At 40.2% G+C, this 12,727-nt stretch overlaps 2 protein-coding genes across 2 annotated transcripts; one reads left to right on the top strand and one right to left on the bottom strand.

Moving 5' to 3' along the window:
• Positions 1-1,182: 1,182 nt before the first annotated feature.
• gfm1 (G elongation factor, mitochondrial 1) lies at positions 1,183-11,837 on the top strand (the record flags this gene model as incomplete). The annotated part of the gene is made up of 15 exons (XM_010797356.1): positions 1,183-1,418; positions 2,364-2,480; positions 2,694-2,844; positions 3,335-3,489; positions 4,334-4,418; positions 4,517-4,654; positions 4,950-5,051; positions 5,175-5,231; positions 5,319-5,456; positions 5,807-5,889; positions 9,852-10,014; positions 10,132-10,276; positions 10,352-10,512; positions 10,627-10,680; positions 11,265-11,837. Coding segments are annotated over 15 exons (1,917 nt in total), but the record flags the coding sequence as incomplete, so codon positions are not given.
• On the bottom strand, positions 5,926-9,046 carry lxn (latexin). Its single transcript, XM_010797354.1, has 7 exons — positions 8,946-9,046; positions 8,555-8,731; positions 8,406-8,468; positions 7,634-7,808; positions 7,090-7,226; positions 6,628-6,690; positions 5,926-6,221 (listed from the first exon to the last, which is right to left on the bottom strand). Exons 2-7 carry the CDS (start codon positions 8,690-8,692, stop codon positions 6,105-6,107), a joined length of 693 nt encoding a protein of 230 aa, XP_010795656.1. The 5' UTR covers positions 8,693-8,731; positions 8,946-9,046; the 3' UTR covers positions 5,926-6,104.
• Positions 11,838-12,727: the final 890 nt, after the last annotated feature.

The following is a 12,727-nucleotide window of genomic DNA, read 5'->3' as shown; positions in this document are numbered from 1 at the left end:
GCCTGCCCATTAAGGGCTTTGTAGGCGAGAAGAATAATTTTAAATTATATCCTGTGTTCTATAGGGAGCCAGTGTAAGGCAGCCAGAACAGGAGTAATGTGGTCCCTTTTCCTAACTCTGGTTAGTACACGAGCTGCAGCATTTTGAATCAGCTGAAGCGACTTGACTGACTTCTTGGTACACCCTGATAATAAGGAGTTACAATAATCCAGCCTTGAAGTAACAAATGCATGGACTAGTTTCTCTGCATCGTTTTGAGGCAAGATATGCCTGATTTTTGCAATGTTACGTAGATGGAAGTAGGCAGTCCTTGAAATTGATTTTATGTGGGCGTTAAAGGATAAATCCTGATCAAATATAACACCAAGATTCCTTACAGTCTCACTGGAGGCCAAATTAATGCCATCCATAGTTGGTATATCTTTAGATAATTTGTTTCGTAGATTCTTTGGGCCAAGTACAATAACTTCAGTTTTGGTCGTGTCAAAAAATGTAAGGTCATCAACGTTTTTTAGTCCTTGAGGCAGTCTTGAATTTTATTTAGATGATTAATTTCATCAGGCTTGATTGATGAATATAGTTGAGTATCATCCGCATAACAATGAAAGTTTACAGAATGATTCCTTATAATATTGCCTAACGGAAGCATATATAATGTGAACAAAATAGGTCCGAGCACTGAGCCCTGTGGCACTCCATGGCTAACTTTGGTTTGCGTGGAAGATTCATCGTTGACACGTACAAACTGAGAGCTTTCAGATAGATAGGACCTAAACCAGCCTAAAGCAGTTCCCTGTATATATCATGGTCGATAGTATCAGATGCAGCACTGAGATCGAGCAAAACAAGAATAGAGACAAGTCCCTTGTCTGAGGCTATTAGAATGTCATTTGTGACTTTAACCAGAGCTGTCTCTGTGCTAGGATATGTTCTAAAGCCAGACTGAAAATCTTCAAATAAATCATAGTTTTTTAAGTGATCACACAGCTGTTTTGCGACTGCTTTCTCAAGAATTTTTGAGAGGAACGGAAGATTAGAAATAGGTCTATAGTTGGCTAAAACCTCGGGATCGAGGTTGTGCTTTTTAAGAAGCGGTTTTATCACTGCTACTTTGAATGATTGTGGAACATAGCCTGATAATAAAGACATATTCATAATATTTAATAAAGAAGTGCTAATTAATCAATTAGGTCACTGTCTGTTGTTTCTCCAGGTCACGTGGACTTTACCATTGAGGTGGAGCGAGCGCTGCGTGTGCTGGACGGTGCTGTGCTGGTCCTGTGTGCGGTGGGGGGAGTCCAGTGTCAGACTATGACAGTGAACAGGCAGATGAAACGCTACAACGTCCCCTTCCTCACCTTCATCAACAAGCTGGACCGCATGGGCGCCAACCCCAACCGAGCCCTGCTGCAGATGAGGTACAGTATTTATCAAATCACAAGTGATAACGTAACAATAGATACTCTATTAAAAGACCAATATCGTCTAACCATTCGTCAAATTAGTAAGTGTGCCAAACTGTTAGATAGATGTCGATAACTAGTGTTTTATTCAGTCTAAAGACAGACAAGGGTTTTGTTAATGTATAATACAGATTGTAAACCAGGAAATCGCGATGATAAAAAATCCTGTTTTCGAATGTTTTTCCTGAGATTTTGTTAATAGTAATAGTTTTAATATACTGAGAAATAGACCTGGATGCAAGAAAATTAGAAGTAAGGATTGATTCAGACTCATGCAGATGTGTTTTTATGGTGCCCACTAGGGCTGCCCCAGTGCCCCCAATAGTCAACTAATCGCGAGTCGACTATTAAGGTCTTAGTCAAGCAATTGTTCATTAGTCGATTAGTTGAAAAAGAAAAAAAAAAGATTTACAACAAAAAAAACATGTGACTGCTGCGTTCCCTGTGTTGAATCAGACGGAGCTGTGCCAACTTGTTATTGGACTAATTATGTCAGGCAGGAAATAAGAAATGTGAGAGCACTTTGAGCATGACAAGGATGAACCCAAGAAAGTTATTTGCAAACTCTGCAGGCAAAAGTTTGCCTATTATTCGTCGACTTCAAATATGACTTATCGCATGTAAGTACTAGCCTAGCTTAGCCGAGCCACGATGACATAAGTTGTGTTTTGATGTCTCTGTTGTGTATGCGACGATTAGTCGACTAATAAAATTGATGACTATTGGTCGACTAGAAAAATCTTTAGTCGAGGGCAGCCCTAGTGCACACAGAAACAAGCTTAAGTCTTTCATTTAGGCTTGATTAGACATGAAATCATCATTCTATAAGCGATGTTGTTTTCAGCCTCTGGTTTTGTTCCTGTATTTATGATCTGAAGCATATTTATTTTCCTTCCTTAGAACCAAACTGAACCATAACGCAGCCTATGTGAACATCCCAATGGGCCTGGAGGGGAACATACGCGGCATCATCGACCTGGTAGAGGATAGGAGCATATATTTTGAGGGACCTTTTGGGTGAGGGTCTCTCCTTATTGCTACTTGACCTTCAAGATATCTTTTTCTGTTATAGTGTGAATTGGGTATTTGTATATGTAACTTTAGCATTAGGATTCGATTTTAGCACATATGAGTGATTGAAGATCCTTTGCTACAGAACTATAATACCTACAGTGTCAAATCGTTCAAATCATTATCTGTCAGGTTACAAGTGTTTCTTCCTCCCTGCAGTCAAGATATCCGCTATGATGAGATCCCGGCAGATTTCCGCACTGAGGCTGCAGACCGGCGGCAGGAGCTGGTGGAGTGCGTGGCTGACGCTGATGAAATCTTGGGAGAGATGTACTTGGAGGAAAAGCCTCTAACAAATAGCGACCTGAAGGTTTGCCTCTTATAAAGAGAACGAATGTGTGAATTAATGAAAGCTTAACCTGGGCCCTGGAGTTTTCTGATAAACTGCTTGTTTTTTAATTAAAACCTTGAACCAGATTAATCTATCTATATAAATCTTGTCGCCATATGGTGGCGCTAGTTGAACATTTTGAAAGTCATTTTACCACATTTTATGGCAGCCATTTGAAAATTGTAAAGGCCTTTTTTATAAAAAAACCCCCACAAATGTCAACCTAATTAAAAACTAAAACATTTATCCATGCTGCAGCTTCTGAGATATATTAGTTTGGACCAAGTTGTGGAGCGAACCTTGCTCATAAAACATAAGCCTTTTTTCAAATCATTTTCTTAATTTAAACTCCATCAGAAATTCCTCTCATTGCATACCTAAGTTCTGACATTAACGCTATGTGTGCATGAAGAAGGAAAACAGTCTTGTTGCCCCGCTCTCAGACTCTTGTCTCTTCTCTGTGTTGCAGGCTGCGATCCGCAGGGCCACCTTGCAGCGCCTCTTCACTCCGGTGCTGGTCGGCACCGCGCTGAAGAACAAAGGCATCCAAGCTCTACTAGACGCTGTCCTGGATTACATGCCAAACCCCACTGAAGTCAAAAACTATGCCAACTTCAATGATGAGTGAGTATTGACCGGGGTAGTAAATGTGTATGGAAAGTTGCCCTTAAAAGTCTCAGATCATGCAAAATGCACTTTTTGATGTCTTTTATACATAAATATGGGTCCCCGGTGTGTCAGAAAATACAACCCTCTCTCTTTTCCTCCTTACCCAAACCCCTAAAACGGGGCTACAACGGAGCTGATCCAGATTTGCGTCTGAAATGACGTAATATCGGAAACGTGGGATGGCTTTACACCCACGGCCCTATCAGAAACGTTGCTATCAGAAACAATGCGCAATGTTTTGGGAGTAATATGGTCTGTGTTTACATTAGCAAGCATTGCTAACACTCAGAGCTAACGCTGTACTGGAGAGAGTATGTGTAAAGAAGCAGGATATAAAAAGGAACTCACCTTGTGGTAAACCGGCAAGAGAAAAAGCCTTTGAGCTCCATACTGTTTCAGAAATAATCCTTGTTATGGTTTGGAACATAAAATGGCGTTTAATCACGGCAGGGTTTAGCTGAGTATCTGGGTACAATTCTCCTGCATGAGCTCTCGTCTCTTTTCTTTTTCTTTTATTAAAGCTTTATACCCCAAATCAGCACTTTTGAAACAGGAAGTGAAATAGAGGGGTATGAGGTATGGCTAGAATGGGGGATCTGTTTGGTATTTTGAGCAAAACACTTCATAGACATGTTTTTTATATATCTGAGACCTATAATATATGCCTACAAATAGTATAATAGGAGACCTTTTAATAGTGACACTATATTCAATTCAATTAATATTAGATACAATTTGCTGGAGATCTTTAAAATGTGTTTTGAGAAATCTTGACATCAGTTGGTTTCCATTGTGTTAGTGTTGCCGATGAAACAACAAAGATGGAAATGGACCCTACAAGAAACTCTACGAACCCCTTTGTTGCTCTGGCCTTCAAACTGGAGGTCAGTTACTAGCCTTAATCTTTTATATCTGCAATATTGCTTTACAGGAACATTCAAACATGTCATACTTTGTTGTTTCCTGTTGTTCACACTATCAGGCGGGCAGATTCGGCCAGCTGACATATGTGCGGGTGTACCAGGGCTGCCTGAAGAAGGGAGAGCACATCCACAACACACGCACTAACAAGAGAGTCAGAGTTCAGAGGCTAGTGCGTCTCCACGCCGACCAGTTGGAGGTGAGTAGAAGCCTGCACACGTCAGCAGGCTCTCAGAGGTCACTATTTTCCAGTTCTAACAGCAGAGAAACATGACTGGTCAAAATGCTCAGGTTCCTCATTTGGCACCACTCAAGTGTAAATATAAAAACCACATCCCCTGTGACACCAGAGTTTCCATCTCGTAGCATCAAAACAAGAAATTAATGTGATAAATATTCACTCCTATAATAATCACTCAGACTTCCGTTATTAATAACACCGCTTTTGAATCAACCTATTTCTGTATTTTTACATTTGTTTTCTTTCTCTTCAGGACGTGGAGGAGGTTTATGCTGGAGATATTTGTGCTCTGTTTGGGATTGACTGTGCCAGTGGAGACACTTTTACATCCAGGGCTGGTGCTAACCTCTCCATGGTGAGCAACTTCAATGTTATTATATTCGAATGACAAATACATTTTTTCTTAATTTTGTTCCCCTTTTTTATTTCATGATGTAAAGAATCTTGTGCTTAATTTGTCACCATTTCTGACCCACAGGAATCTATTCATGTCCCAGAGCCTGTTATTTCCATGTCAATAAAACCAAATAACAAGGTAAAAACTGCTTCGATTTACTCGTACTGTATTCAAAGTCTAAATCACATGTATTAACTCTTCTCATCTTATCCTGCTCGTAACCAGATTGACCTGGATAAATTCTCCAAAGGTATGGGTCGTTTCACCAGGGAAGATCCGACGTTTCGAGTGTATTATGACGCGGAGAGCAGAGAAACCATCATCTCAGGAATGGGCGAGCTTCATCTAGAAATCTACTCCCAGGTACCCAATAAGAACAATCTTCTGGGTCTTTAATACAAGATATATGCATTAAATAGGATACATTAACTGATTGGTCTAAAACATATAGGTGAAAAACCCATGCATTTGCAAATATGACTGCTTTTAGAACTATTTTCCCCAATTTGTAATCTCAACTGTAGTTGATGATTCTTCTGACTTGATTTTAGTGATAGCTCTAGTGTAGGCCCCCAAAGTAAACCCAACTAAAGATTAAATGGATTGATCAGTCCCCTCATTTAAAAGATGTCTTCATGTTTAAGGTTTCCCTTTTTAAACCGCAGATATTTGACCTGGTATTCTGTTGGTTCATTCTTGTTTTGCTTTTTCAGAGGATGGAGAGGGAATATAACTGTCCCTGTGTGATGGGGAAACCCAAAGTGGCTTTCAGAGAGACGATCAGTGCTCCTGTACAGTAAGTGCTCTCTCGTGTACACACACACACACACACTAGTCTGTATACAGTTTATTTTGGCTAGAACCAATAGCAACCAAAATGACTGCTAAGGTAGCAGAATGTTATAATGTCATCATTATATATGATGGCTTTTTATTTGCAGCATTTCATCTACAAGAGAGGTGGGTCAGGATGTTGTTTGTTGTGGCAGCAGTGTGATGAATGTCAGCAGTTCAGTTTGTGTTTGGAGGTTTTTCACAATCATGGCAGTGTGGCAGCTGCTCCATCTGCTGCACTTTAACGCCCTCTGGAGGAGACCATGTGAACAGCAGCTTCCAGTGAATGATTTCCTGCCAAATAACACGGATTTTCAGATTAACAGGAGATTTCATGAACTGAAAGCTTAAATACTGCACATATTTGGCACGAGAGAAGTTATATTGCTCCAGATTAGGGATTTACTGCTGTAGTCTTCTTGTTTTGTGGTACTATATCACACATTTCTTCTTGTCAACTGGTACATACCAGACTTGCTTACTCTCAAATTCATCCAGTCCTGAGTTTATAAACTGATATATCAACCACTTATTCTGATAAACATTCACAATATTAGTTATTTGTCAAGGAAAAATATAATATGCCTAGTTTTTTGACGTCGTTTTTGTAGCCATCGACAGTCATTTTACCGACAGTCAAGATTTGCGTAGAGTGATGGTAAAGATAATTGTAGATTTTATTATTATAACAAGTGGTTACCTGGGACACCATCTCATGCAGCAGTACATGACAGTCAAACGTCAACTGGTGGTTCTCAGTTGCCTGCAGCAGAAAAATAATAATAAAGGCAAACGTTGAAGTTTTATAAATAAAACATTCTCGAATCACATCAGCTTTCTTTCAGCTAAATGATAATCTAATAATTATACGCTTAATGTATATAGCACCTTTCAAGCAAGATGCAGCCCAAAGTGCTTTACAGAGTAAGACAAGCTACAAAATAAGAGTGAGAAACATCATTGAAAATGAGTTATATTGCAGAACCATAAAACCTGAACAGTGATGCAACTAAAATTACCCCAAATAAAAAAGAACTTTAAAAAAATCCAATGGAGCTTTCTGTTCTAAGACTATTAAGGTCTATGATCGAAACAATGACGACTGATAATACAAAGAGTCTGAATAACATACATGTTACAAAAACGGACGAAACAAACCTACCAGCTGTGTGATGTTGGCCACCTGAGCCATGTTGTACAGAGTGTTCTCACTGGACTCATTCAGCATGATGAAGCTGGAGGCCACGATGCAGAGGTGCCAGAAAGGCTTCATGTCGGGATCAATGTGACCGTAGCTGTCTGTTGGTCACAATGTGGTGTGTTAGGAAACAAGTTAATTTGCATGTGGTTAAGCCTTGTCACTACCAATTATGCAAAGATAAATTGAGTAGTTGTCAACTTTTTTTAATTGAGGTTAACATGTTGGGCCTTGGGAAATATTGATGGACATTAACAACAAATCGATTGACCAAGAAAATACTTGACAGACTGATTGCTATGGAATATAATGTACTGGAGGTCACACCATTGAGGATCAGAATGTCAGCCATTTGTGTGGTGTTAGTATTTTTGAGAGGAACAATGAGTTCACTCAAAAACTTAGTGTTGAAATCCACAAATGCTTCACGTGCACACTGCCCTTGTTGTGCAATGCATGGCTTTGTGCATTGATCAGGAGCAAAATCAAGCAGTGTTTGTTTTCTTACCAGGTAAATTGTGTGCAGATAAAAGGCTCTGGGTCATCTTGTACTGTTGGTACAAGGCCTCTTCTTGAGCTGTGGTGTTGATTTTAAGGAGCTCCTCACACGAGGCCTGGACCTGAGGAGAGCGCTGCTGCCCCCCCCTCGGAAACAAAACCTCTGCAGAGCATTTCTCTGTCGTCTGGGGGGAGTTTACAGAGAGGGGATGGTTAAAATAAAGAAGGATATAATAGAAAGGAAGGTTTGATAAGAGAGGAGAGGGAAGTATACAGAGCAAAGGCATAGTCCAGATGTTACCATGGCAGCCAGTGAGTCAGTGTTGCACCACACTGCCTCCTTTTATCTGCTGTTTAGTTAAAGCGTGTCGGACCTGCTCGCTCTAAAGCCAGGGATTATTAACTTTAAAACACAAATGTAGCCTAAGACTAGCTTCAAATATATTTTCATTGTTTTGTGTATGGAAAATCACAACTCAAACCTTTTTAAGGTAAATGCAGCAAGTTAAACATAGTGTGTCTTCACAGACAAACCAAAGGAGGTGGGGTGGTCAAAGCTTTCGACACAGAATTTGTCATTTTAGATTTTTACGGGTACTTTTAAATAACGTACAGGTAGAATTGACAGTCATATTATTTTCGTTAAGGGCACTGTCCCTGTGAAATATAATAAAACAAATTCAAAAAGCTACCCTATACGTTAAAAAAAGCTACTCTTAAATCAAGAGCACATGGCTGTATGTAATCCACACGTAAGCTTTTTACAGTAAATCACATCTTACATTGCTGATTATCTCCTGCACTGAGATCTCCAGCTGATACTTTCTTCCAGAGTCTTCAACATCCTAAAAGCCAAGTCAGAAATATCCACAGTTAGTAAGAGAAACAACGTCACAGTAGGGTAAACTGTAAGCGTTAAACTTTGGCTGACCTCTGCATTTCCGCTGTGGACTCTGTGCAGTCCCAGCAGCCGGTATGGGGAGCCGTATCGAGTGTTGAGGTAGTGTTCGACCACTTTGGCTGCTCTCTGCGCCTGGTAGTGATTGGGGTTCAGCTCTCCTGTCGCCATCACTTCCTCGTCTGTCTCCTCTTCCACCAATATGTCCAGCTGTTAACCCAGAGAGAAGAGAGCGCAGACAGTGAGAGAGGAAATAAGAAAAAGACCGTTTTCAAAGAGGGATGGGCTTCGAAGGACTTTGACCCTCGGTTGTAAGCAGGGAGAAGCTTTTGTCTTCAGCTTCAGACACAAGGAAAACCTCCATTGGGAAAAAAGTGGAAAGCAAATACATAAAAAGAACAATAGGGTGAAGGTGGGATCTTGCCTGTAACTGAAACGCTGGAACTGCCTGTTAGTTTGACAGGTGGAAACTTGTATGTGTCCGCTGCTCTGTGTGTAGATTGGGGAGATTACTTCCCACTTCCTCCTTCAGAGCTCTTGGACTTCCCCCTTTTTTTTTTTTTTTAAAGAGACAGAGCTCTTTTCTTTTGTTTCCTCTCATCTTCTCTTTATTGAATCAGCTTTATAAACAGGAATGCTATCATGGATCAGTAACATTTGTTGCTCCAGTGTTTGAGCTGCTATTCAAATTTTAAATGAGATTTCCGTGATGGATTAGCAAGGTGTTTGATATATTTGTATGTGACATCCCAAGTGTATCAGTGCCAACACTGATGATATCTGATACGTTTCACTAATATTGGTCTGATACTAGTAACTGTAGTCTAATGACAAATGGAGGTGCAGAACTTAGTGAGTCTTCTTGTAACTTTGTATTTAACAATAACATGAGTTATTTTTGTGTTAAATGGCTCCGAAAGAAATCATAAAAATAGAGTATTTTTACATTGCTTATGTATTACAGAAAGATATCTCGTACACACACAGGAAAGGAACAAGATCTAGATTTCCCTGTCTTCACTAAACCAATATATGGTTAATATTTGAGTTGACTATTGAGTATCATCTTTTTCAGTTAGTCTTCAGGCATCCATCTTGTGTTGGTGGTTCTGTCTTCTACCATATCTGTAATCTCTTACTGTACTACCATATTTAAAAGTACAGTACCATACATGACCTAGCTATATCCAAAATGTATTAAATAATAGTGCACTATTATTTGTAATACTTAGGTACAGCAAACATTAATATCCATCTAAGAAATAAAATAATTTGGGATTTGTTTTGAATTCTGTACTTATTTGTGCTCTCTTTTTTTCTTTCCCTGCAGGTTTGACTTCCTTCACAAGAAGCAGAGCGGCGGCTCGGGGCAGTATGGTAAAGTTATCGGATACATTGAGCCTCTTGATGGCGAGAATCAGACCGGCCTGGAGTTTGAAGACCTGACTGTTGGAACCAACATCCCGAAGCAGTTTGTACCAGCTGTCGAAAAGGTTAGTTTCCCAAACTTTAAAAAGTAGGAAAAAAAGCTACAAAGGTTACTTGAACTCTAAGCTAAAGACAAGCTCTTGTTTTTCTGTAATTAATTGTTTCTTCCCATCATGCTGCAGGGCTTCAGGGAGGCCTGTGAGAAGGGACCCCTGAGCGGGCACAAGATCTCAGGACTGAAGTTCGTCCTGGAGGATGGAGCGCATCACTTGGTGGACTCCTGTGAGATGTCCTTCATCCGTGCAGGGGAGGGTGCTCTAAAACAAGGTGAGGGTCTGACCTCCTGTTTCACGTCTGTTGTCGTTGTTGTCAGCATTTGTTAATGCAATGCGTTCTCCTCAGCGATGGAGAGAGCCAGCACGGCCATCCTGGAGCCCATCATGTCTGTGGAGATCGTAGCTCCTGTAGAGTTTCAGGGAGCGGCCATCGCTGGTGTAACCCGCCGGCAAGGAGTCATCTCCGAACACGACGGGACGGAGGGATACATCACCCTGTGCGCTGAGGTGAGTCCAGTTTGTGAATGACGCGCATGCATCTGCAGTCTTCAGCTTTCATTTGTTGTCTCTTATGCTCCTCCATCCTTGGTATTTGACGAGTTTACAAACTCTTCCCAACAGATTCCACTTAACAACATGTTTGGATACGCCACAGAACTACGCTCCGCCACTGAAGTAAGTTCAACCCTCAAACGCCAACATCTGTAGTGCATATACTGTAAAGTGAATGCTATTCCCTGTGTTTTTATTCATCAATGGATGAAAAGCTTTCTAAAATAGTAGCATTCTAATGAAAAGACCAAATGCTACATATTCCGTATTAATACAAATTAAAACAATTTGTTATGAATATAAACATTATTACTTTCTATATTGCAAATACATCTACTTTTCCTGTTTACATTTAATGTATCCATTTGAAATACTATCAGCCAGTACTTGACTTTATTTAGTTTTATTTATGCCTTAGTTTCTTATTTGCTTTGACTTGTTTCTTTTACTGAATATAAAGATATTTAAACAACTTTGTTGAAAGGTGCCTAAGAGCCAATATTTGTTTTGATTACCAATGCTTTGTAGTAATAATAAAGAATATTGATTAAATGGTCTATTGAAACATGCTGGATTTCCCAGCCTTGAGTAATTCCTGCAGTCTTCCTTTCTGGTTGTTGGCAGGACCTCCACCAATCAATTCAGAGGAGTCTTAGAGTTCAAAACAACTTTGATAAACTAACATTCTTTATCTGATGTTTATTTAGGGAAAAGGGGAGTACACCATGGAGTACAGCAGATACCAGCCCTGCCTGCAGGCAACACAAGAGGAAATCATCCAGAAATACTTGGAGTCTACAGGGCAGCTGCCTGCGAAGAAGAGCAAGTGGAAGGCCTAAAAAAGCATTATCCACCGATTAGACTGGACTTTAACACGACAGCCGTCTCTCATTTCTACACACATCGACCGTGACTCAACAATAAGGCCTACATTTGAGGAGCCATGAAAAAACTGACACTTTACTTTTGTAGCTATTGTTTCTCCCTGACCCACTGCAGAAAACATATTTATTACCTTGATTTTACAAACATTCGACCTTGTTGGTATAAAAAACTCTGTGTTTTGACTTGAGCGTAAAATGGCTATTGTACTATGTACAGAATGGTCTGCAACAAAGATATATATCCATCTTTTAAAGTGTTGTTCTTTTGATGTGCGCGTCATTTGTCTCCACAACTACAAATGCCTTCTTTTTCTTGTACAGCAGCATGCTCCTGGCAACCTGTAGTTCTAATGATGTAAATGATTATCTACAAAAATATAAAAACAGCTATATGGATCTTTTGTTGACGATGACTTGACTTGCTTGTCAATTAGGCAATTTTTTTTTTTTACTAAGTAATGAGAACACAAGATTGAAAGTGGTGCGTTTGACTGGTTCTTATGGAGATACTCCATTTTATGGATCAAAAAAGTTGTAGTCAAGCCTCCCTAGAAAAGAAAAACGATTCCAAATCAAAGCTAGATCTTCCTCACCGTTTCAGAGAGCTTTGTTTCCGCCACTGTCTCTGGGACGCTGTTGGGATGAACCGTCGTGAACGCTGAGTCAGCTTCAGGTCTGGGCGTCACGCTGGGGCTCCCGGTCACCCCACTCAACACAGCCAGAAGCACAACCATCCTCAGACTCATTATAGTAAGCTGTAAAACACAGAGGCCAGAGAAAAGGAGAAAACCACTTCTGTGAAGGAGCGCAGGAAAGGAAATGACCCTCCTGTCAGTGTGGAGTTATGTAACGGAGGAGGAGGGAGCAGAAAGAAGAGACTGTCCAGAACTCTGTCTTCCTGGCACAATCTGTTTATTTTGTTCTCCTCTTAACTAAACAAACTGCTCCACTTTATCTGGTTCTGTTCCTCATACGCTCTCATGCAACTCACTTAAGTTGTCAGCGCCTAAATGTTTCCACAGCCTCACGAGATGAACTGATTAGTTTAGCAACAGTAATCCCATTAGAGCAGCTGTGACTAATGAGAGCTTGATGTTTTGCAGCCTCACTCGGTCCACTGTGTGCCAGATTAAATGAAGCAGGATGTTCACTGAGACAAATCAAACACGTCCTGGCAATTTGGGGTTGTTAAAACGCAAAATCTACACAGTTAAATATATATTAAGGAGAGTTATCAAGTCAAATCAAGTTTTATTTAAATAGCACATTTTGAAAACGATTTTTGG

Source organism: Notothenia coriiceps, unplaced genomic scaffold, assembly GCF_000735185.1.
Source record: "Notothenia coriiceps isolate Sejong01 unplaced genomic scaffold, NC01 NC01_scaffold00037839, whole genome shotgun sequence".
In the NCBI taxonomy this organism is placed as follows: domain Eukaryota; kingdom Metazoa; phylum Chordata; class Actinopteri; order Perciformes; family Nototheniidae; genus Notothenia; species Notothenia coriiceps.
The sequence above is the reverse complement of the archived record's forward strand: the minus strand, read 5'-3'. Positions and strand labels throughout refer to the sequence as shown.